The following is an 18,996-nucleotide window of genomic DNA, read 5'->3' on the forward strand; positions in this document are numbered from 1 at the left end:
TGGATATCATTGCACTGCACAACACATGCTGTGATTCTCGCGCAGCTCCAGCCAATTTACACAGAAGAGTGCAGTGGAAAATACGTGTCGTTTTCACTTTTTTGGGAAGTTGGCCTTAAAGGGATTGTCCTAGGTTAGAAAAACATGGCTAGAGTCACACCTGTTCACAGGCTGCTGAATAGTGCAGCTCCTCTCTAGGTGAATGTACGTACGCTGTGTGGACAGGTTTGGCTCCATGATGGATGCACAGTAGCAATGTTTTTCTTACCCTGGACGACTCCTTTAAATATTAAAATCTCCCATCATCCCATGCGTGTGCAGTACTTGATCTGGGAGTTTGCTTTTTTTTTTTTTTTTTTTTTTTTTTTTTTTGGGGGGGGGGGGGAAGTGCCATTGTGACTGCAGTCATGTGATGTAGGAGCAGCAAACTATCATCCACTATCCTCATGCTTGTTGACTGTTTCCAGTGACAGCCAGCAGTGTAATGACGGCATCTCTATCCTCATGCTTGTTGACTGTTTCCAGTGACAGCCAGCAGTGTGGTGACGGCATCTCTATCCTCCATGCTTGTTGACTGTTTCCAGTGACAGCCAGCAGTGTGGTGACGGCATCTCTATCCTCCATGCTTGTTGACTGTTTCCAGTGACAGCCAGCAGTGTGGTGACGGCATCTCTATCCTCCATGCTTGTTGACTGTTTCCAGTGACAGCCAGCAGTGTGGTGACGGCATCTCTATCCTCCATGCTTGTTGACTGTTTCCAGTGACAGCCAGCAGTGTGGTGACGGCATCTCTATCCTCCATGCTTGTTGACTGTTTCCAGTGACAGCCAGCAGTGTGGTGACGGCATCTCTATCCTCCATGCTTGTTGACTGTTTCCAGTGACAGCCAGCAGTGTGGTGACGGCATCTCTATCCTCCATGCTTGTTGACTGTTTCCAGTGACAGCCAGCAGTGTAATGACGGCATATCTATCCTCATGCTTGTTGACTGTTTCCAGTGACAGCCAGCAGTGTAATGACGGCATATCTATCCTCATGCTTGTTGACTGTTTCCAGTGACAGCCAGCAGTGTAATGACGGCATATCTATCCTCATGCTTGTTGACTGTTTCCAGTGACAGCCAGCAGTGTGGTGATGGCATCTCTATCCTCCATGCTTGTTGACTGTTTCCAGTGACAGCCAGCAGTGTGGTGACGACATCTCGTGGGTATAAGACTAGCCGTATGTTATATTATGGCCTCTGCTGTGGTGAACTTTGCTTCCTTCCTATATTTGCTCTTGTAATAATCATGGCTGGGTGGTGCCCGCTCTTATCTAGCACACGTACCACCCTGTGAAGTACCTGCGGTGTCAGTGCCTGCCACAGATGGCGCGACCACGATACCAGAGGGTCGTCTGTTATTCACACTGAGAATAGTAATGACTGCGCCAATTAGCGTTCACAAAGAAATACATTGCGTTAAACGTTTGCAGTTATTATGTGCAGTTCCCAAAATGTCACTTTATTAATGAGGGGCGACCTCCTGTGTTTGGTGCAGAGCGCTTTACGATTGGAGGACGGCGACAACGAGGAATCCTCCGGCGTACCCCGCAAGGATCGTAGGAAAAATTCCCTGGGGGTAGAAGAGGGACGGCGCTCCAGACGTTCCCTGGGCAATAGCGCCGAAGTATGGGCGAAGATCAACAACACCACACCTGTAGCGCCCCCTATTGAAAATAGTAGTAACCTAAGGAATGCTGCTAAACTGTGCACTGCGCAGAAGCCCGCCGTATGCATCGTGTCACCGCCAGAGAAGATGCCGCCCCCCAGCCCACCAAGCTGTGAGGTGGAACAGAACGTGGAGCCGCCGAGCCCGGATGTGACCCCATCGAGCGAGCAGTGAGTGCAAACCTACCACCACCCCATACACCACACACACGAGCCGCTGTACCGTAGGGGGCGGGCGTCCTGGTGGCAGAGGGGGCTTATCATCGTCTGAAACCCTTGGTGCCCACTGTGCAGCGAAATATGCCACCACAATTCGTGTTACATTGGGGTCTTTAACAAAGTTTTTTTTTTTTTTTTTTTTCTGGTGATTGCCAACTTTTTGCATTGCAGAAAAATATTACACATTTTTTTGTGACGTTTCCCCATTTATCCCTTTCCATGGGGACATTTTCCTAAATATACTGCTATGCCGCCCCCTAGTGTCCAGCTGAGGTGATACAATGCTGCTGGAGTTGAGTTTTATTAAAAAAAAAAAAAAAAAATTGTGCAACTTTAAAACTAACTTTAAAAAAATTAAAAAATTTTTTGTAACAGACCTTAAGTCGTTTTTTTTTTTTTTTTTTTTAAATACTCTTGCGTTCGGTGATATTAGCGCTCACATTTGTGCGTTCGGTTACTAAACCTCTCCGTGTTCTCACCTTACAGACTGACCCCCGAGAGCGGCAGCACGCACAGCAGCTCCGCCAACATCTGCCTGTCCAAATCCCCCCCAGAGGTGGAAAAGACCCCCATAGTCGGTGACCGGAGTATATTTAAGTAAGTAGTGACTAAAGAACATTGCGGCTTATAAAAATCACATCAGTGACGGGTATCGGACAAAATCCTTTTTTTTTCCTATGGGAATAATAGAGGGTGGAAGCAACCTTAACCCTAAAATGTCCTAGAAATGCTGAGAAACTAAAGCAGGACGTTAATAAACTTTTCTTGAACTTTTTTCATACAAGACTGGTTTAGTGATTATAGAGTATTCGTTTCTCTTGTGGCTGTGTTGATAGGCGTGTGTGACTATAAGCAGCACAGAGTATTACAGCAGTAGTGTGCCGCTGACGTGATCCTCGGGTTCTGGCGACCGGTCAGGCTGTAAACCGCTGGGTTGTTGCAGTCGGCTCTTGTAAAGTTCCCAGAAAGGGGGCTGGGAGTGGAGAGGGGGAACCTTTTGTCTTGTGCTTGTTACCATAGTAGTGGCCGGGGCGCGCTCCGCAGGCCTCTATTCAGGACCTCGGCCTCTTCCCGCAGACAAGATGTGAAGGTGAGTCATGCTGTGGTCGGGAGGGACATGGGGTCCCAGAGGTGCGAGGGCCGGGGGCCGCTTCTGTGACGGGTGCAGCACCGGTCCCCGCTCCCGGATTACAAGCTCAGATCAATGGCCATTGTGCAGAAATCCTACAGAATCCAAAAGGAGCGAGTGTAAGACACGGAGCATGGGAGTACTGCGAGGTGGGGGCGTACAGCGGCTCTCGCTGGGTGGGCTACCAGAAAGAATGAAGGTACCCTGCCCACCATTACCATCAGAGAAGTGCCTGAATTTTCTATCTGGATCTCCTATAGCCTGCAATGGAGGGTGACCAACTCAGTCTGCTCACAAAGGTAATGGTGGGCCGGGCATCCTCCGTGTCTGCACTGTTGGTAATGGTGGCCGGGCATCCTCCGTGTCTGCACTGTTGGTAATGGTGGGCCGGGCGTCCTCCGTCTCTGCACTGTTGATAATGGTGGGCCGGGCGTCCTCCGTCTCTGCACTGTTAGTAATGGTGGGCCGGGTGTCCACCATCTCTGCACTGTTGGTAATGGTGGGCCAGGTGTCCTCTGTCTCTGCACTGTTAGTAATGGTGGGCTGGGCATCCTCCGTGTCTGCACTGTTAGTAATGGTGGGCCGGGCATCCTCCGTGTCTGCACTGTTGGTAATGGTGGGCCAGGTGTCCTCTGTCTCTGCACTGTTAGTAATGGTGGGCCGGGCATCCTCCGTGTCTGCACTGTTGGTAATGGTGGGCCGGGTGTCCTCTGTCTCTGCACTGTCCGTAATGGTGGCCGGGCATTTTCCGTCTCTGCGCTGTTGGTGATAGTGGGCCAGGCGTCTTCCTTCTCTGCACTGTTAGTAATGGTGGGCCGGGCATCCTCCGTGTCTGCACTGTTGGTAATGGTGGGCCGGGTGTCCTCTGTCTCTGCACTGTTGGTAATGGTGGGCCGGGCATCCTCCGTCTCTGCACTGTTAGTAATGGTGGCCGGGCGTCCTCCGTCTCTGCACTGTTGGTAATGGTGGGCCGGGGGTCCTCCTTCTCTGCACTGTTGGTAATGGTGGGCCGGGTGTCCTCCGTCTCTGCACTGTTGGTAATGGTGGGCCGGGCGTCGTCCTTCACTGCACTGTTGGTAATGGTGGGCCGGGCATCCTCCGCCTCTGCACTGTTGGTAATGGTGGGCCGGGTGTCCTCTGTCTCTGCACTGTTCGTAATGGTGGCCGGGCATTTTCCGTCTCTGCACTGTTGGTAATGGTGGGCCGGGTGTCCTCTGTCTCTGCACTGTTGGTAATGGTGGGCCGGGCATCCTCCGTCTCTGCACTGTTAGTAATGGTGGCCGGGCGTCCTCCGTCTCTGCACTGTTGGTAATGGTGGGCCGGGCGTCCTCCTTCTCTGCACTGTTGGTAATGGTGGGCCGGGTGTCCTCCGTCTCTGCACTGTTGGCAATGGTGGGCCGGGCGTCGTCCTTCACAGCACTGTTGGTAATGGTGGGCCGGGCATCCTCCGTCTCTGCACTGTTGGTAATGGTGGGCCGGGCGTCCTCCGTCTCTGCACGGTTGGTAATGGTGGGCCGGGCGTCCTCCGTCTCTGCACGGTTGGTAATGGTGGGCCGGGCATCCTCCGTCTCTGCACTGTTGGTAATGGTGGGCCGGGCGTCCTCCTTCTCTGCACTGTTGGTAATGGTGGGCCGGGTGTCCTCTGTCTCTGCACTGTTGGTAATGGTGGGCCGGGCGTCGTCCTTCACTGCACTGTTGGTAATGGTGGGCCGGGCGTCCTCCGTCTCTGCACGGTTGGTAATGGTGGGCCGGGCATCCTCCGTCTCTGCACTGTTGGTAATGGTGGGCCGGGCGTCCTCCGTCTCTGCACGGTTGGTAATGGTGGGCCGGGCATCCTCCGTCTCTGCACTGTTGGTAATGTGGTCCTGGTATTCTCTGTTTGTGCCTTATTGGGGTCTCGGTGGTTGGACCTTCACCATCTGAAGTTCTGCTCATCCTTTTATCACAGCGCACCTCTGTACGCCTCATCATCTCCTTCGTATAATAAAAGTTTCCCCGCCTTTCACCATTTTCAAGATCTGTTTCTGGTCTGTGAGGCCGAACCCCATCCTGACCCCGTCCTGCTTGCACAGCTGCAGGTTTGTCACAGTTGGATGCTGCATCCTGGATACAATTATCAGCTGTGAGAAGTGTGGACAGGACCAGAATGTTTTAGTCCGCCAACAGCAAGCGGAGATCTTGAAGGTGAACGATGGACCCCCAGTCAGTAGCACTTGTCTCTATGCAGGGTCTTTTACTCCTTTATCTTCCGTATCTGGGGTCCAGACAACTCTCTCGTTAACTCTTAACGTTAACCCTTTCCTTTCCAGAATGAACCAAACAGACCCTGTTTGGTAAGTGCCAGAGAGCGAGTGCCCCCTCTTAACCCTTGTGTTGCCATATCTGTGCCCCTCACGGGCAGCTGCCTCCTTGGTCCGGCCGATGCTTAGAGGCTCGTTTTGCTGTGAAATCATCTGACCTAATAATCCAGCGCCAGTGACTGCACCGCCACCATCGCCCCTTGTTTGTGTGTTTTGGGTGTACGTCTTGTCCTAATTCTGCATTTTCCTTGCATTAACCTTTTTCTCACCAGTTTCGTCTTCCACAAAATTCTAACTATAAGCCTTTCCCCCCCCCCCCCCCCACCCTTAAATGTGTGATAGAAGAGAACAATAGGGGCAGCGACATCAACCCTCCATTGTCCCAGCAACGTTAAATCCGTAAAAAGCTTTTCCATTGTCCCCAGATTCAGGGAAAGATGGGTGCCCACCGATGGGGCCGCCATTACTGCCCCTAAAGGGGTCCTCGCTCCTTAAGGACCTGTTATGCAGCAGAAGCCCCTCACATAATACGACATGAGGCAGAGGCCACTCAGAACCCTAGAAAAGCTGAGTGACGGGTGCATCACTCAATAGCGTCCACGATGGGTTGTTTTTTTTTTTTTACACCGTCAGCAGCAGCTTGCTGATGGTTTCCAAGTACGGTAGCAAAAAAAAAGTTGTAAAAGCAGAATTGTCAAAGTACGAGAAAACGTGATGAAATGATCAGATTGTAAAGTAAGACCCCCGTCCACATGGCCGGCGTGCAGGACGCATGCTCCCGCTACTTATCCCGTAACCCGCGTGTGGCATGCCGCGTGTTCCCCCATCCGTTACCCCCCGATAACCAATTCTTCCTGCAGGGAGGACAACAATCATCACGTGTTTGGGGACAAACCCATCCTGAAGAAATTCCAGTAAGTATTTTATATATCTGCTCCAGGATGGGGGGGACGTAACGATTATTTTGCGATCATTGTCCCTCCCCCGATCGGACCGATGTCTTAGGGCAGCACGAAGCGGACGTCTGCGACCTACAGAAAATACGTAAAAATCTCCCTGCGTCGTCCTCTATAATAATAATAATAATAATAATAATAATAATAATAATAATAATGAAAATTTCCTATCTGCAGAATATTTACTAAATTCCTCACGGTTTTCGGCTGTACAATCTTGCAAGCTTCAGTTTTAGGATCACTGCTTGCTGTCAGCGAATGTCTAGAAGCCGAGGTTGAAAACGGTCACAGATCTAATTCCTCTTTACAGCTGAGGGTTTGGTACAATTGCGTCCAGTCTGGACAATCCTGCCTGAGGGGAACTCATCAGCACAGGTCTGATGAATCTGATTATTATTTGTCTCACAGAGGATTGGATACAGTTGTAGCGAACCTTCAGCTGTGAGAAGAATCAGAAGTGAATACTGGACCAGTAATGTTCGGACGCCTCAGCTCATTTTTACCAACGTGTCGTTTCAGAAACCGATTTCTGGAGAATTTGGCCGCCACTGAGCTGGAGAAGATGTCGGCGCTGTCTAAAGGTAGACAGGAGGTGCTGGCCGAAGCCGTGCGGAACGGGGGCGACTCCGATGACGAAACCTCTCCGGCGCAGAACACGGACAGCTCTGGGGTAGATGATTTTGGCAGCGGAGAGGAGAGTAAGTTATAACCTGCCCAGCCTTAATTATTACAGGGAAGCCGGCCGGATAGAAGGGGCACAACCGTATGAAGCCCCCCAGACAGGAGCGGCTGCACAGGCACTGTTGTAATGCAAGCAATAGGTGCAAATCCCATATTGGACATTCCCTTTAATAGTCACATGACGCATTTGCTTATTTGCGCCTGTGCAGCCTCCATTATGGCGGATAGCTTATTTTTTTTGCATGGATAAAAAATGTAAAGCTTAGCAAGAATCCTGATTATATTGGGTAAGCGTAGGTGTATTTTTATATCCTCTTTTCCGTGACTAACTCCTCCCACCTGTATGATGACCCCACCCCTGCTTAATACTGACCCGCCCCCTCTTAAGCACGTCCCTATAATACGCACAGCCCTTCACCTGCATGCACGGCGCACTACGTTTGTCAGCATGCGAAGGGTCGCCCGCGCACGGGCCGACGTGTAACCACTGCCCGCCCCTCTGTTGGACACAGGAAAAGGGGATCTGAGTGAGAAGGAAGAGCAAAATGACAGTGTGAACGAGAAGGAATTGTGCTCGGGGTCCAGCGATTCCTCCGCCAGCAGCACCTTGGAGAGAGAGGAGAAAGGAGGCGACCGAGAGGAGCCGGAAGCAGAACCAGGCAAGACACGGCGGCGCTGCATGCACAAGGCTCCGCGTCTCCAGAAATTACACAGAGGGGGAAACGGGGGTCCTGCTCTTTAAGGGGGTGCAAAAAAAAAAAGCTTAGTGTAGTAATATAACTGACCTGTTTAAGCGTTGACGTCACTTGTGTCGTTCACAATTCCTGCCACATTGGGTCGGTCTGACCACTTGCACCTTGTAGTTGTTTTAGGAGCTAATTGTAGGGTGCAAAAAGTTGCATATGAACTTGTGTAACCCATTAAGGCGGTGGCACGGCGCCGCTGCTGCCAATCGCTGACCTTAACGGTCATATTGGCGTCTACAGTATGGAGTCAGGTGATTGTCGGCAGCGGTCACATAACATCAGCGCTGTAGTACCTGGTGGACCAAGCAAAGCGATGGCGCCGGAAATCAATTCACCTTGGTGCTAAAACCGAAACGGCGCAGCCATTGTGTGCACCGCCTCGTGCGTAGATGGACACGTCGTATGAATCGCATCCCTTTGTAAACTCGTTTATTAGCAAAATTTACAAACTTTCCATGTTTGCAAGGAGTCCAGAACGAACTGCAGGAAGATTGGACATTTTGGTAATTAAGTAGACGACATTGCTAATGACCCTCTTCTTCTTCCCCTGCAGTAAGTCCCGGGGTCTCCCCTCCACCAACCATGGACCGGAGCAGCTCTAAGAAGTTCATGCTGGACATGCTCTATACAAAAAAGCAGAGCGAGACCGAAACCGAAATTCTTAATGCAAAGAACGCAGCGTCTTCTGACCCAGGGAATCCCCCGAGAGACAATAGACCTCCAACAGTCAGGACGGAAATTTTCGAACCCGAGACGTCTCCCACCAAAGTGCCCGTAGAGAACGGCTCAGACTCCCGTAAAGGTGTGAGGGCCCAGTACAGCATCGATGCCGAAACCAACGCCAAGAACCTGGAGAAGACCCTCATGACCCCCTTCAAAAAACCTGCAGAGACTTTATGGGAGCAAACTCCACACCCCCCACAGATAGACCTGAAGATTAAAGACTTGGACTTCACGGACTTGTGCGAGGAGGAGGATTTCGATGTCCTTGACTTCGAGGCCGCAGAGACCATCCCACCTTCTCGATTCCCCAATGTAAATCATTCTTCTTCGCCGTCCATTTCAGGTTTGCCCCTTCCACCGCCTCCTCCTCCGCCGCCACTTGGCAGTTGTCCTGGTTTTCCTGCTCCCATCCCTCCTCCTCCAATGTGTCCACCACCATTAGGAAGGAGCCCCCATTTCCCTCCGCCGCCTCCCGCACCCCCCAGCTTCAGCACCGTCGCACCGGACTCCTTTACCTCGACACTAAACAAGAAGAGGAAGACGGTGAAGCTGTTTTGGAAGGAGGTGAAGGACACGGACGGGAGCAGTCGCGGGAAGTTCGGCAAAGGCACTTTGTGGGAGTCGCTGGACAAGATCAGCGTGGACACCGAGAAACTGGAACATCTCTTTGAGTCTAAAGCCAAAGAACTCATTACTTCCAAGGTGAGAAGGTGTGATGGCTTACTAAGTCTAATCCAGATAGTGGGATCGTGGCGGGGTCCGACCACTTGTATCCCCACGATCCCAAAGTCTGGGGCGGTCGTAAGCGTGTGTCCCCTAGACATGGCGACCAGACAGTCTGACCTGACATCGCACACAGTGATGGACGGCAGAAGGAAGCAGCGATGTTTCTCTAATACCGCACAAATAATCTGTAGGAATATAACCCCCCCCCCCTTGCATAAAGCCCCCATAATTATACAGGAATAAATGGTAATAGATTGACAGCTAGGACTCATAGTCATTAGTGCGACGGACCCCCGTCCCCTTTCACGAGGGGTTTTGTCAGAGGGCACTGTATGAAGTGGCACCATCCTTATACTGCCATGGGTCAGGGTCTTCCATATCTGTAATTGGTGGGACCCCACCATTATATCATGTCAGTCTTCCCCGGATCTTGCTGCTACGGATCCTGCACGGTAGATAATTATTGTTTACCTTGGTTCTTACAGAAAGGGGGAGATGTAAAGAAACAGGCCCTGGTTGTGCTGGACCCCAAAAGAAGTAACGCCATCAACATCGGCCTCACGGTGCTCCCCACGGTCCACATCATCAAGACGGCCATCCTAAACTTCGACGAGTACGCAATCAACAAAGAGGGGATCGAGGTAAAGCCGTGTCCTGCTATAGACCCCCGACACTGCCGCCATGGGGGATATCTGTATATCGTGTTCATCTCTCCCTGCAGAAAATCCTCACCATGGTCCCAACGGAGGAGGAGAAGCAGAAGATCCAGGAGGCAACGATTGCCAACCCTGACATCCCCTTAGGATCGGCAGAACAGTTCCTGCTCACCCTGTCCTCCATCAGTGGCCTCACCTCCCGCCTCCAGCTCTGGGCCTTCAAGTTGGATTATGAGACCATGGAGAAGGTAGACTCCGCTGCTCGGAGGGGGTTCTTGGTTTGGCCAAATCCTCTTTAACATTGGGGGGTGACCACATAGGAAGCGGTGGATAAACACACACGGGAGTATATGGCGTATCCCAGAAAAAATTCCTGATAGAGGAGAGTCGCACGTGCCGGATTTACTACAGAAAATCGGGCAAAATCCACAAGAGGCGTAGGTTTGCTTATGCATTTGCAACTAGGAAATATTTTTAGCTGAAGAAGCCCCCTTTGGAAGCTGTCGTATCCGCTGCTCCCGGGGGCTCAGTGCACAAGTTAAAGCCCCAGAAACTAATGTGTCCCAGCAGGATGAGGAGGGAGGCAGGCATCCTGTTTATAGTGATCCGGCGTTTTTACTGTGTTTTTCCAGACCATCAGATAGGAAAAACAATCCTTGTTGGGGAAGAAGATTATCAGGAGCAATTTAGCGCTGGAGACTTTGCGGATGATCAGACTTTGCCTTCCTGTGATATTGCGCAGCAGAGCTTACGCTCTACAGGGATCACTAACTGTCCTGATGGTTCTTCTCGCAGGAAATTGCAGAGCCGCTGTTTGACCTGAAGCTGGGGATGGAGCAGCTGTCGAAGAATAAGACATTCAAGGTGATCCTGGCCTCGCTGCTGGCCGTCGGGAATTTCCTGAACTGCTCAAGTGTAAGTCTGTGCGGCTCTCCCTTGCCTGTGCTCTTCTCTCTCGCCTGCGCGGTTCTCCCTTGTCAGCGCCCTTCTCCCTCGCCTGCGCGGTTCTCCCTTGTCGGCGCCCTTCTCCCTCGCCTGCGCCCTTCTCCCTCGCCTGTATCTCCACACTGTAAGATTGTATGGAGGGGGACAGCAGGTGATAATTACCATTATGATGGATATTACGCCTGTGTTTATGGCGGCAACCGCTCCGCTGAGATGTCACATTATTATTAGCCCTAATTACATTAAGTCACAGGCGACTACAGAAGTCACTTAAAGGAGTTGTCCCTTTTCAGAAAACTTCTATCCCCTGGCTGCAGTTTGGTTAAAATAAATAAATATAAGAAGGAAAAAAAAAAGTGCTTTACTCACTCTCTCCAGGTCCATCACTGAGTTTCTAACAGTGTCTGTTATTGGCTGAAGCCAATCAGTTAAAGCTGGAGTGTTTTGCCTACACAGGCAGAGCGCACCGATTCAGCACGGCAGCTAATAACAGACATCAGGAGCAGTGGCAGAAAATTATTATTATTTATTGTTATAGCGCCATTTATTCCATGGCGCTTTACATGTGAGGAGGGGTATACATAATAAAAACAAGTACAATAATCTTAAACAATACAAGTCATAACTGGTACAGGAGGAATGAGGACCCTGCCCGCGAGGGCTCAAAATCTACAAGGGATGGGTGAGGACACAGTAGGTGAGGGTAGAGATGGTCATGCAGCGGTTTGGTCGATCGGTGGTTACTGCAGGTTGTAGGCTTGTCGGAAGAGGTGGGTCTTCAGGTTCTTTTTGAAGGTTTCGATGGTAGGTGAGAGTCTGATGTGTTGTGGTAGAGGGTTCCAGAGTAGGGGTGATACGCGAGCGAAATCTTGTATACGATTGTGGGAAGAGGAGATAAGAGGGGAGTAGAGATGGAGATCTTGTGAGGATCGGAGGTTGCGGGTAGGTAAGTACCGGGAGACGAGGTCACAAATGTATGGAGGACACAGGTTGGGGATGGCTTTGTACGTCATGGTTAGGGTTTTGTACTGGAGTCTCTGGGCAATGGGGAGCCAGTGAAGGGATTGACAGAGGGGAGAGGCCGGGGAATAGCGGGGGGATAGGTGGATTAGTCGGGCAGCAGAGTTTAGAATAGATTGGAGGGGTGCGAGAGTGTTAGAGGGGAGGCCACAGAGCAGGAGGTTGCAGTAGTCAAGGCGAGAGATGATGAGGGCATTGGAAATTAAAGCATGGCTTATTTGTTGTTTTTTGTTTTTGTTTTTTTCTGACCAGAATTGTCTGAAGAGGGACAACCCCTTCAATACCTGAACAAACCTAATTGCTGACAGCCGTCAGATCTTGTGATCAATATTCCCCCCGATCCTCGGCACAGACTTCTCACAATACCTCTGCATTGTACCCCTGCATTTGGTGACGTTTATCCGCACTTATGTCTCCCTCTTCTCAGGCCAAGGGCTTTGATCTCAGTTACTTGGAGAAGGTCTCGGAGGTGAAGGACACTGTTCACAGACAGACGCTCCTCCACCACATGTGTAACATAGTCATCGAGAAGTTCCCAGACACCTCCGACCTGTACTCTGAAATAGCAGCCATCACTCGATCGTCAAAGGTTAGTCCTATGGTCAGGTGATCTCAGCAGCCCCTGCGACTGAGTCCTATGGTCAGGTGATCTCAGCAGCCCCTGCGACTGAGTCCTATGGTCAGGTGATCTCAGCAGCCCCTGCGACTGAGTCCTATGGTCAGGTGATGACAGCAGCCTCTGTGAGTGAGTCCTATGGTCAGGTGATGACAGCAGCCTCTGTGACTGAGTCCTATGGTCAGGTGATGAGAGCAGCCCCTGTGACTGAGTCCTATGGTCAGGTGATCTCAGCAGCCTCTGTGACTGAGTCCTATGGTCAGGTGATGACAGCAGCCTCTGTGACTGAGTCCTATGGTCAGGTGATCTCAGCAGCCCCTGCGACTGAGTCCTATGGTCAGGTGATCTCAGCAGCCTCTGTGACTGAGTCCTATGGTCAGGTGATGACAGCAGCCCCTGCAACTGAGTCCTATGGTCAGGTGATCTTAGCAGCCCCTGCGACTGACAAAAACAGAGACCCATGCAAAGACAAACAAGTCTGAATCCTTCCACTTAGACAAGCCCAATCCTATATTCTTCGCCCTCTTGTGCTACTTATAGAGTAAAACATAATAAGTGCAAAATGAAAAATTCTTCAACATTCTGATCTTCCTTGTGTTTTCAAACTTCTGCTTGTTGTCAGTGAATAGAAAGTACATAGCTATCTACAATGTATCATCACAAGATAAAATATGCCAAACTATCAGGAGTGTGATACATTGTAACAAACCAGAAGCCGTGAGAAGTATGAGATCAGAATGAGTCTTGGGTGAAAACCAGAATGTTCCCATCCTCTGAAGGCAAACCGAGTAGGAACGGAAAAGTTATAAACTAATGCCGGAACGGATTGAGTCATTTACATAAAACCCTTATAATGTTTAGGCTCCATGTTGATCCGGATGTTTCTTTGCTTAAACAGGTGGATTTCGACGATCTGGCGGACAGCCTGGCGCAGCTGGAGAAGAGGTGCCGGGAATCCTGGGAAAGCCTCAAAGTCATTGCCAAACACGAGACAAAACCCGGCTTAAAGAACAAAATGACCGACTTCCTGAAGAGCAGCACCGACAAAATCGTCATCCTGAAGATCGTGCATCGGAGGATTCTCAACCGGTAAGAAGGGGGAGCAAGCTGACATAGGAAGGGTTAAAAACCGTGTAAATGTGTCTGCAATCTTAGAGCGGTTAGATTTGTAGGATCCTGGTCCAGCGGCCACATCCATAGTACTCTGACTGACGCATTTTTGCTCCACTCCACTTGTAGTTCCACCACTGGCCTGCGAGTGGCTGATAACTTCCATACAAACTAATGCAACAGCGCCCCCAGGATGAATCGGAAGAAGCTAGGACTTTCTGAAGTCACCCAAAGCAGTTTGCGACGTCTGAAAACTTTTCTTAAAGTCAGATTTATTTATTTTTTCCGCCGTCCATCTTTCTGCAGGTTCCGCTCCTTCTTGCTGTATCTTGGCTATTCCTACTCCTCTGCCAGAGACTTGAAGATAACGCGTTTCTGCAGAATACTCAGCGAGTTCGCTCTGGAGTACAGGACTGCGCGAGAGCGAGTGCTGCAGCAGAAACAGAAGAGGGCTGCGTACAGAGAACGGAATAAGACGCGGGGGAGGATGATCACAGAGGTAAGCGGTGCAGGTGATGGGGGGGACGGAGCGCGGCGCGCGGTCACTGACTACGAAACGTCTAATTCACAGACCGCCAAGTTCTCCAGCGCGGCCACAACAGCAGCGACGACGACTATGGAGAATAACATCACGTTGACCAGCAACAGGTTACAGACCCAGTCATCCGAGGAAGGGCACGAGAACATGACCAACATGCTGATCTCCTCCGGGGAGCCGCACACCCGCCGGAGCCGCGGCGTCAGAAGTAAGAGCTGCACATCATCATCATCCGTGTGCTACTTATGGGAAACAGTCAGCAAGCTTGACTCCGAATCCACCGAATTTCTCAGCGTAACCCAATTCTTCTCGGTTTCAGGTTTGGGCCGGGCAAGTCCTCCAGACTTGTCGGGAAATAAAGAGGAGCAAGGAGGATCCCCCGTGGACCCCTCGGACGAGATCATGGACAGACTGGTGCAGTCGGTGACCCAGAACCCAAACCCAAGAGTGGTGGCCCCCAAAGAACGGAAGCGATCAAGAGCCAATAGGAAATCCTGTGAGTGTCCTCCACCAGGGACTTCCACTCTTGGGTCGATACTAGGAGTTATAGTAGCTGACCTGTCTGATTCTTACAGTGAGAAGAACCCTGAAGAGTGGACTGAGCGACGACCTGGTCCAGGCGCTAGGACTGTCCAAAACGTCGGAGGTGTCGGTGTGACCGGTGCCGGTGTAGACTGCTCACATACAAGTCCGCTGCCCCCTGTGGTGGGATACGGAATAACAGCCCACTAAGAGGGTCTCGACTGCAGGGCACAATGCAATGAACGGAGCAGAAAGCGCCGCTTCCTGGTACTGCGTCACTTTACCGTCCAATCAGGCAGCGTCTGTCCGTCCACAAGGAGAATCTGCCTCTATATTTGCAATAAAGACAACTAGCCGAGCCGAGGATCACTGGGATCTCTGGCCGCTGGCACACTACGGAGGGGGCGCGCAGAACAAGGCGCAGAACAGCACAATCCATCATGGACGCCATCTATCCCTCACCTATGGTTGACGTGTGGGTATGGTAATCCAGGGAGGACGTGGGGGGGGAGTGGCGCCACCTGCTGGTTGGAAGTTTTTGCACATCCCATTATTCTTCAATAAGCTGCAATTCTTGGGAGTTTGGTAAGCGGCCTCCAATATAAACTGCAAGTCCCAGCATGCCCTGACACCGCAGCATTGTGCCTGCTCAGAACATGCGCTCTCTGGTGTCAGGCGCGGGCATCTCCGGAGACTGGCAGCACCGTGATTACACGGGCAGTGGAAGCGCCCGCTCTCCTCCCTGCAGTAACGCTGCTTATTATCCTCGCCGTGACTGGATGAATCAGTCCGGAAAATACAAACCCTGGCGGCTGTATTTAACTATTTCACCTCCTCCTATACCACTCCTTACCCGGAGACCCATGAAGCCACTGATCCGGCACCACCGTGGTTCTGATCTGTGTATACCGAGCCTCTGCTCTGGAGAGAAGGAGCCGGCGCAGGCTCATCTTGCCATGATCCGGGTGGTGGGGACGTCGGGGGGCCTCCGTTACATGCAGGATCCGCTCAGCTGCTATTATGCACACGTCCCGGTAGGTTTGCGCACATGCAACGTATTCGGCACCGCTCGCCTCTGCCACGTGTGCATGATACCAGCTGTGCGTGCGTCATGGCGGATACGACACTAATATTGGAAGACAACATCCTCCGACTAGAGTGGAGCGCGAACGCCACCCCGACGAGAGCGGAGGACGCGACCCTCGAGCGTCACCACAACCGCTGTCTGTTTCCAGTTCCTGTGCAATCCCACCCCCCGAACTTCGCCTCTTGCCACTCGTCTTGCCTCGTGCTGCACATTCAGGGGTTAACGCACTAGGAATCCTGGGTAAACTTTGTATTTAATGTATTTTATCGCTCACCTTTATATTTATTTTTTTAAAAGGGCTTTAGTCAGGAGAAAGTTTAGTGCCTTGACCCGTGGACGACGGCCGCTCGTCGCCGTCTTTTTAAGCGTAGATTTGTTTTCGTAATGAAGAACGCGGCTCGTGATGAGATCGCCGATCCCGTTGCGATCAGTATTATGAAGCCGCCGTACCACTGTCTGTAACGTCACCGCCGGGAAAACGGCGAATCTTCTACACACTTCGTTTCAATAAAATCAATTAAAAACCTTAGTATTTGTATTATTATTTTAGATTCAATGTAAAAATTTGCTTTTATTTCAATGGGTAAACGCATCTATGGAGCTCACGGCGCTGGTGATTTTGCACGTGGATAAAGAAGCAACCTCAAGTCTTAATTTATTTTGTTTTTGTTTTTTACAAGAAGAAAGATGTTAAGCATAAAAAAAGCCCCCAATTTTTTTTTTTTTTGCTTTTTTTCCTTACATTTTTACTTCACCTTTTTTGGTGGAAAAACAAAGTGCACGTCACTATTTTGAAGCAAAAGCTGATTTAATCCTCTGTAAAAGGGGCACCGTCTAAGCAAAAAAAAAAAAAGGTTCCAAAAGTGTTTTCTGAAGCTCCTTATTTCCCCTGATGTTTGTGGTGATGTGACCGGCCCTCCGTACTCCACATACTCAGATATTTCAGTAGTGCAGCCTCATTTTCTCTATGACTTCAAGTGCAGGAGCGAAGATTTTAGTGCAGTCGCCGCTCCTTGCAGTACCACTTTTTCACCACTTCTTTGCCATAGACCTTAGTGCAATAGCGCCCCCCTTATTCACGCCTACATTACTCCAAACTTTCCTGTTTGAGAGCTAATGGTGTAACTGGCCGCACCTTGTTTAACCCCTTTCTGCCATTAGACGTACTATTGCGTCCATGTGGGGTGGGCTTTACTTCCCAAGGACGGGATAGTACGTCATATGCGATCGGCAGCGCTCACGGGGGGAGCGCCGCCGATCGCGGCCGGGTGTCAGCTGTTTATCGCAGCTGACATCCGGCACTATGTGCCAGGAGCGGTCACGGACCGCCCCCGGCACATTAACCCCCGGCACACCGCGATCAAAGATGATCGCGATGTGCCGGCGGTACAGGGAAGCACCGCGCAGGGAGGGGGCTCCCTGCGGGCTTCCCTGAGCCCCCCGCAGCAACGCGATGTGATCGCGTTGCTGCGAGGGTCTCACCTCCCTCCCTGCTCCCTCCAGCCCCGGATCCAAGATGGCCGCGGATCCGGGTCCTGCAGGGAGGGAGGTGGCTTCACAGAGCCTGCTCAGAGCAGGCACTGTGAAGCAGCCTGCACTCCTATCAGATCAGTGATCTGACAGTGCTGTGCAAACTGTCAGATCACTGATCTGTGATGTCCCCCCCTGGGACAAAGTAAAAAAGTAAAAAAAAAAAATTTCAAATGTGTAAAAAAAATTAAAAAAAATATTCCAAAATAATGAAAAAAAAAAAAAAATATTATTCCCATAAATACATTTCTTTATCTAAATAAAAAAAAAAAAACAATAAAAGTACACATATTTAGTATCGCCGCGTCCGTAACGGCCCGACCTATAAAACTGGCCCACTAGTTAACCCCTTCAGTAAACACCGTAAGAAAAAAAAAAAAAAAACGAGGCAAAAAACAACGCTTTATTATCATACCGCCGAACAAAAAGTGGAATAACACGCGATCAAAAAGACAGATATAACTAACCATGGTACCGCTGAAAGCGTCATCTTGTTCCGCAAAAAACGAGCCGCCATACAGCATCATCAGCAAAAAAATAAAAAAGTTATAGTCCTGAGAATAAAGTGATGCAAAAATAATTATTTTTTCTATAAAATAGTTTTTATCGTATAAAAGCGCCAAATCATAAAAAAATGATATAAATGAGGTATCGCTGTAATCGTACTGACCCGAAGAATAAAACTGCTTCATCAATTTTACCAAACGCGGAACGGTATAAACGCCTCCCCCAAAAGAAATTCATGAATAGCTGGTTTTTGGTCATTCTGCCTCACAAAAATCGGAATAAAAAGCGATCAAAAAATGTCACGTGCCCGAAAATGTTACCAATAAAAACATCAACTCGTCCCGCAAAAAACAAGACCTCACATGACTCTGTGGACCAAAATATAGAAAAATTATAGCTCTCAAAATGTGGTAACGCAAAAAATATTTTTTGCAATAAAAAGCGTCTTTCAGTGTGTGACGGCTGCCAATCATAAAAATCCGCTAAAAAACCCGCTATAAAAGTAAATCAAACCCCCCTTCATCACCCCCTTAGTTAGGGAAAAATTTAAAAAATGTATTTATTTCCATTTTCCCATTAGGGCTAGGGTTAGAGTTAGGGCTAGGGTTAGGGCTAGGGCTAGGGTTAGGGCTAGGGCTAGGGTTAGGGCTAGGGTTAGGGTTAGGTTTAGGGCTAGGGTTAGGGCTAGGGTTAGGGCTAGGGTTAGGGTTAGGGTTAGGGCTAGGGCTAGGGCTAGGGTTAGGGTTAGGGCTAGGGTTAGGGCTAGGGTTAGGGCTAGGGCTACAGTTTGGGTTGGGGCTAAAGTTACAGTTAGGGTTTAGATTACATTTACGGTTGGGAATAGGGTTGGGATTAGGGTTAGGGGTGTGTCAGGGTTAGAGGTGTGGTTAGGGTTACTGTTGGGATTAGGGTTAGGGATGTGTTTGGATTAGGGTTTCAGTTATAATTGGGGGGTTTCCACTGTTTAGGCACATCAGGGGCTCTCCAAACGCGACATGGCGTCCGATCTCAATTCCAGCCAATTCTGCGTTGAAAAAGTAAAACAGTGCTTCTTCCCTTCCGAGCTCTCCTGTGTGCCCAAACAGGGGTTTACCCCAACATATGGGGTATCAGCGTACTCAGGACAAATAGGACAACAACTTTTGGGGTCCAATTTCTCCTGTTACCCTTGGGAAAATACAAAACTCGGGGCTAAAACATATTTTTTGTGGGAAAAAAAAAGATTTTTTATTTTCACGGCTCTGCGTTATAAACTGTAGTGAAACACTTGGGGGTTCAA

The 18,996-nt window shown here is 50.1% G+C and overlaps 1 protein-coding gene across 2 annotated transcripts in view; it reads left to right on the forward strand.

Moving 5' to 3' along the window:
- Positions 1-16,209, forward strand: part of FHOD1 (formin homology 2 domain containing 1) — a 67,555-nt gene extending 51,346 nt beyond the window's left edge. The window contains exons 10-23 of one of the 2 annotated variants that reach the window (XM_069739337.1): positions 1,537-1,877; positions 2,412-2,522; positions 6,830-7,008; positions 7,504-7,650; positions 8,291-9,162; positions 9,672-9,827; positions 9,908-10,090; positions 10,638-10,757; positions 12,235-12,396; positions 13,322-13,512; positions 13,840-14,032; positions 14,105-14,279; positions 14,391-14,567; positions 14,647-16,209. In XM_069739337.1, coding sequence (XP_069595438.1) covers positions 1,537-1,877; positions 2,412-2,522; positions 6,830-7,008; positions 7,504-7,650; positions 8,291-9,162; positions 9,672-9,827; positions 9,908-10,090; positions 10,638-10,757; positions 12,235-12,396; positions 13,322-13,512; positions 13,840-14,032; positions 14,105-14,279; positions 14,391-14,567; positions 14,647-14,729 — 3,090 coding nt within the window. In that variant the 3' untranslated portion in view covers positions 14,730-16,209. The remainder of the gene's footprint in view (positions 1-1,536; positions 1,878-2,411; positions 2,523-6,829; positions 7,009-7,503; positions 7,651-8,290; positions 9,163-9,671; positions 9,828-9,907; positions 10,091-10,637; positions 10,758-12,234; positions 12,397-13,321; positions 13,513-13,839; positions 14,033-14,104; positions 14,280-14,390; positions 14,568-14,646) is intronic. The other variant, XM_069739338.1, reaches the window with a different exon arrangement.
- Positions 16,210-18,996: the final 2,787 nt, after the last annotated feature.

This window comes from Ranitomeya imitator, chromosome 9, assembly GCF_032444005.1.
Source record: "Ranitomeya imitator isolate aRanImi1 chromosome 9, aRanImi1.pri, whole genome shotgun sequence".
In the NCBI taxonomy this organism is placed as follows: Eukaryota; Metazoa; Chordata; class Amphibia; order Anura; family Dendrobatidae; genus Ranitomeya; species Ranitomeya imitator.